The sequence below is a fragment of the Entamoeba dispar genome, genomic scaffold (genome assembly GCF_000209125.1).
Source record: "Entamoeba dispar SAW760 scf_1105229459309 genomic scaffold, whole genome shotgun sequence".
In the NCBI taxonomy this organism is placed as follows: domain Eukaryota; phylum Evosea; order Mastigamoebida; family Endamoebidae; genus Entamoeba; species Entamoeba dispar.
In genome coordinates, this window is record NW_001853628.1 from 1 (window position 1) to 4,389 (window position 4,389).

The window sequence follows — 4,389 nt, forward strand, 5'->3', positions numbered from 1 at the left end:
AATTAAATGTATGGTTATGATAAATAATTTAATCTATATTATTTAAGATGGATTAATATTTATTTTTTCTGCCTTAAATAATGCTTCTTTTTATTTCTTTCATAATTTTACTTTTTTTATTCCAATTTTATTTCTTTTAATTCTATTCTGATTGTTTTTTACAATTGTACTAATAGAGATAGCAATTACTGCAATAAGTCTCGATATATTTGGTTTGTATATTTCATGTATTTCTATGAATAGTCTTTTGTAATTCTCTTATTCTCTCTTCTCCAAGATCTTCATGATAAACTGATATTTCTATTCTATTAACACAACCTTTATTATAACAAAATCATCATCGGTTTTATATTCTTTTTATTGTTCTGTTCTCTTATATTTTTATTGTTTCGTTTATTTGTTTCTAAACATATTTTTTTTTCATTTAACTTATTCAATTTATTGTTAATTCATATTTATTATCTAATTTGTTCTCTTTATATTTTTATATTGTTTTACCACTTATATTATGTATTTCTATTATTTTTTTTCTAATTTTATCAGATTCACAATGAACTGTTTTTATGTTGAAAATTGATTACAATATATGTATATATTTCATTTGTTATTATCATTTTCATAAATATTTGATAATTTGTATTGAATATTAAATAAATTTTCTTATAGTATTGTATAGTATATATATATATATATTGTATATTTTATTATTTAATACAAATTCTTTCAATACTCTTGAATTTATTCTTTCTTTATTTTCTATAAAATTATTGAAATTCATTCTTTATTATTTCTTATTCTTTTTTCTTTTTCTGATATGACATTTTTTCTATTATTCTTTATTTAATTTATTTCTTTATTACCTATCGATTTTATTCATTGTTTCTTTATATTATAATTATTTATGATTAATTCTTATTTTATTATACAAGTTATTTCATTTTGAGACTTTCCATTATTTTATAAATTATCACCACTTCTTTTTGTATTCTATATACCTTCATTAATTCTTTAAGATTTATCCTCTTATTGTTGTTAAATTAGAGACAGCTAAAATAAACTTATAGATTGGAAGAACTCACAACGAACCGTTTAAACATATACAATTTCTTTATAAAGTATTTTTAAATTGTTCTATATTTCTTTTCTATTATTTTTTTGTATAAACAAATGAATTTTTTACTATATTGTTATTGTTTCTTGATGATTATCTTTTATTGTATTCTTCAAAGTCTTTCCTTGTTTTTTTTCTTTTCTAGTTCTTTATTTTCAAGTTCTTCTAAAATCATAATAATATTGAACATGTGCTGGATATTATTAATATTTCTCTTTTTGTTTTCTTTTATCTTTCTTTTATTATTAGTAAATTCATTTTATTTTGTTTTATGGAAATAAAATTCTTGTTAATCATATGATATTGATTTTAACATAGTGCTTTTCACTTATTCATCTTTATTTGATTATTAAAAGTGTTGACTATTCATATAATTGTTCATATTATTTATTATCATTTCAATATAATTAATAACGCCAATTGAATGCCGTATTTTGATTTAAATTAATACAGCTAATATCTGTTCATTAATCAATATTTTATATTTATTTGATTACATTTGTTACTATTTGAATAATCAAGATAAATGATTGAAGTGCATGATTGAATAATAATGATTAGTGCATGTATTTATTTTAGTAGTATAAAAATGGTAAATTGTCAGATATATCATATTCATGTTTTATTCATATTAAGAAGTTATTATTCATTTATTTTTTTTAATACACCAGAATCTATTTATCATATATGTTTACTTCTAACACAATTACAATCAAAATTGATGGTAATGATAAAAATAATAAACAATGAATAAAATGAAACAACCCACAATAATAATATATAAAAGTATTTATTTATTAAATTAATAATAATTTCATATTTAATAATATTTAATACATTCTATTATTGTAAAGTTATTTGTTATATCATAATAAAAAATTCATCATCTTTATTTATTCTGTATTATCTTCAGAATAAATTCATTTCGAATTCTCTTTTCTTTATTATTGTTAATTGTTTCTTTATTTATTTCAAGATAAAGAATAAATTATATAAATCACTGTTTTTAATTTTAAATAAGTAATTAACATTAGAAAGAAGAGAAACTATTTGTTCATTTGAAAATATAAGAAATGTCTCCATCATTAAAATATTAAAACATCATTACTCTCATAGTCTCAATATGTTTTTTGGTTGAATATAATGATTTATTATGTATCACTGAGATTGTATTTTATCAATAAATTCAATCAATTCTTTATTTTATTTTTATTTTGTTATTCAAACAAAAAATAAACTATTTTTATAAAATAGAATAAAAAAACAAGTTGAATTATGAGTATCACATCTTATCAGAATAATGATTTAATATCAACTACAAATAATAAACTCTGTATAAATATATTATTGTGTTATACTTAAATAATAAATAAAAGGTAATATATTCTAAAAAATGAAATGGATAAAAATATGTATCAATTTCAATTTCATATATCAATTTCAGCATCAAATAACTAAATAATAAAATATAAAATAAATGAATATATAAATAGATAAAAGTACTAAGAAAATATAATTAAAATGAACAATAAGTAACATAAATATGAATGTAAGATAATGCAAATAAAAAATATGAATAAATAAAAAAAAATACACAAATTTAAGAAAAAGAAAAAAGAATAGTAAAATATTTCTATACTATAGAATTTGTTATTTTCAATAAAATGAAAATCTTAAAAAATAAGAAAAGCAAAAAAGAAATTAAAATTATAGAGTTAAAAATAGAAATAAAAAATGTTATGGATAATATAAATATAGAAAAAAAATAACAAAAAATAAAATTAAAAATAAAATCGAATTATTTTTTGTTATAAAAAGAAAAAAGAAGTGTTTTGAGTTTCTTTCATTCCATGAGTTTATTTCACCTATATGCTCTTCATAATTATTTATCACTTAAATATAGTCATTTGAGCTCTGATATTTCTTTGTAAAATCCATTTCAAATATGAGTTATCCTATATATTTAATACCTTCTTTCTTCTTTAATTTCTGTTTATCATATTCTCTAAATTATATTTCTTTTATATTTTTTTTAAGCTCTGTAATACCTTTTCATTCACTATTTCATTTTTATATATATATCTTTTATATTAATCTTTCATTTTCTTATTCTTATATTTATTTTCATATAATATTCACAATCATTATAACTTTGATTAGATTGTGGGCCTTACTCATCAAAGGACTAATCATCCTTTGAACAACAGGATTTAATAAAGTTAAAATAAAAATATTTAGTCAATTACATTATGAGAAAACTCCCATTTCTTTTTCCTGTCAGCTATTTCTAGTTCTGCGTCTTCTAATGCACGACGGGTAAGTGGGTCTTGTTTAAACTGAGAAGCAGTCATGCCACTAATAGAGGTTAAACCTAATTGACTTGAAAGAGCATTCAATTCACTGACCAATACCATAGATAATTCAAGAGTCCATGCTTTTGTTTTAACCATATTAAAAGCATTCATAAAACTCATTTTATTATTTTGAATCAAATAGGCAATTAATAAGGCAGGTGCTCTATTTTTTCCATCAAATGAATGAATAAGAACTTTTTCTCCCTTAGAATGGGCTAAGTTGATAAGAGCACATGCCTCTTTTACGAAAGGATTAATTGTGTTATGGTATTTACTAATTGGCAGTCTATAATATTCTCTTCCTTCTTCTTCTTCATTACTACACTCACAAGTACAATTAATAATTACATTAATACATTCACTGTCTAACCACGCCTGGTTATTACTACTTTCAACTGAACCTATATAAATGTCTTTAGTAATAGAACAACCAATCCCAAAAGCTCTTTGCTTTTGTTCTTTGATTTTTTTAAATTCAATCAATCGCTGATATGAATCAATTTTCTTTTCTTCTACTTCCATTTTATTCTTTTCTTTTTGTAATTCAATTCTCATTCTTTCTCGTTCTTTTTGTTTAAATAATTTAAATTCTCTCTCTTGTTTTTCCTTAATCTCTTGTCCGACACTTTTATCTCCATCTTTCTTAGGTTTAATAACTATGAATTGAGTGATTGGTCGTTGCATTTTAGTTTGTTTTTAAGTTCTATTTTTATTTTCAATTTTAATGAGTTATATTTATTAAGTTAAAAAATAAAGAACTTGGAAAGTATTGAATTAAATTGAGGCAATAGTTTTAGTCACAAGCAAGATTTTTAACATACTCAATTACTTCTTTCTTTAACAACATTCCTTGATGAGTATATTTACCTAAATTAGTAAAGTTTTCTGTCATCTTTTTACAATATTCTAAACTATTCAAAGTAA

The 4,389-nt window shown here is 20.5% G+C and overlaps 2 protein-coding genes across 2 annotated transcripts in view, besides 18 other annotated features; both read right to left on the reverse strand.

The window, feature by feature from the left end:
• Positions 1 to 19: 19 nt before the first annotated feature.
• Positions 20 to 68: a sequence feature (AT_rich).
• Positions 69 to 88: 20 nt separating this feature from the next.
• Positions 89 to 161: a microsatellite.
• A 183-nt stretch (positions 162 to 344) lies between these two features.
• Positions 345 to 530: a microsatellite.
• A 51-nt stretch (positions 531 to 581) lies between these two features.
• Positions 582 to 714: a sequence feature (AT_rich).
• Positions 715 to 736: 22 nt separating this feature from the next.
• Positions 737 to 903: a microsatellite.
• Positions 781 to 961: a microsatellite.
• Positions 962 to 1,327: 366 nt separating this feature from the next.
• Positions 1,328 to 1,384: a microsatellite.
• Positions 1,385 to 1,880: 496 nt separating this feature from the next.
• Positions 1,881 to 1,992: a sequence feature (AT_rich).
• Positions 1,993 to 2,308: 316 nt separating this feature from the next.
• Positions 2,309 to 2,375: a sequence feature (AT_rich).
• Positions 2,376 to 2,559: 184 nt separating this feature from the next.
• Positions 2,560 to 2,609: a microsatellite.
• Positions 2,610 to 2,618: 9 nt separating this feature from the next.
• Positions 2,619 to 2,739: a microsatellite.
• A 33-nt stretch (positions 2,740 to 2,772) lies between these two features.
• Positions 2,773 to 2,845: a microsatellite.
• Positions 2,846 to 2,859: 14 nt separating this feature from the next.
• Positions 2,860 to 2,904: a microsatellite.
• Positions 2,905 to 3,117: 213 nt separating this feature from the next.
• Positions 3,118 to 3,147: a sequence feature (AT_rich).
• A 26-nt stretch (positions 3,148 to 3,173) lies between these two features.
• Positions 3,174 to 3,239: a microsatellite.
• Positions 3,240 to 3,319: 80 nt separating this feature from the next.
• Positions 3,320 to 3,348: a sequence feature (AT_rich).
• EDI_025390 (dual specificity protein phosphatase, putative) lies at positions 3,346 to 4,149 on the reverse strand (the record flags this gene model as incomplete). The annotated part of the gene is made up of 1 exon (XM_001735625.1): positions 3,346 to 4,149. One exon carries the CDS (start codon positions 4,147 to 4,149, stop codon positions 3,346 to 3,348), a length of 804 nt encoding a protein of 267 aa, XP_001735677.1.
• Positions 3,966 to 4,041: a microsatellite.
• Positions 4,150 to 4,169: 20 nt separating the features above from the next.
• Positions 4,170 to 4,220: a sequence feature (AT_rich).
• A 38-nt stretch (positions 4,221 to 4,258) lies between these two features.
• EDI_025400 (1-O-acylceramide synthase precursor, putative) overlaps positions 4,259 to 4,389 on the reverse strand; it is a gene marked incomplete at both ends in the record, with an annotated part of 1,320 nt that continues 1,189 nt past the window's right edge. Inside the window, one exon of the mRNA XM_001733252.1 lies at positions 4,259 to 4,389. This exon is cut by the window's right edge and continues 1,189 nt beyond it. Coding sequence (XP_001733304.1) covers positions 4,259 to 4,389 — 131 coding nt within the window.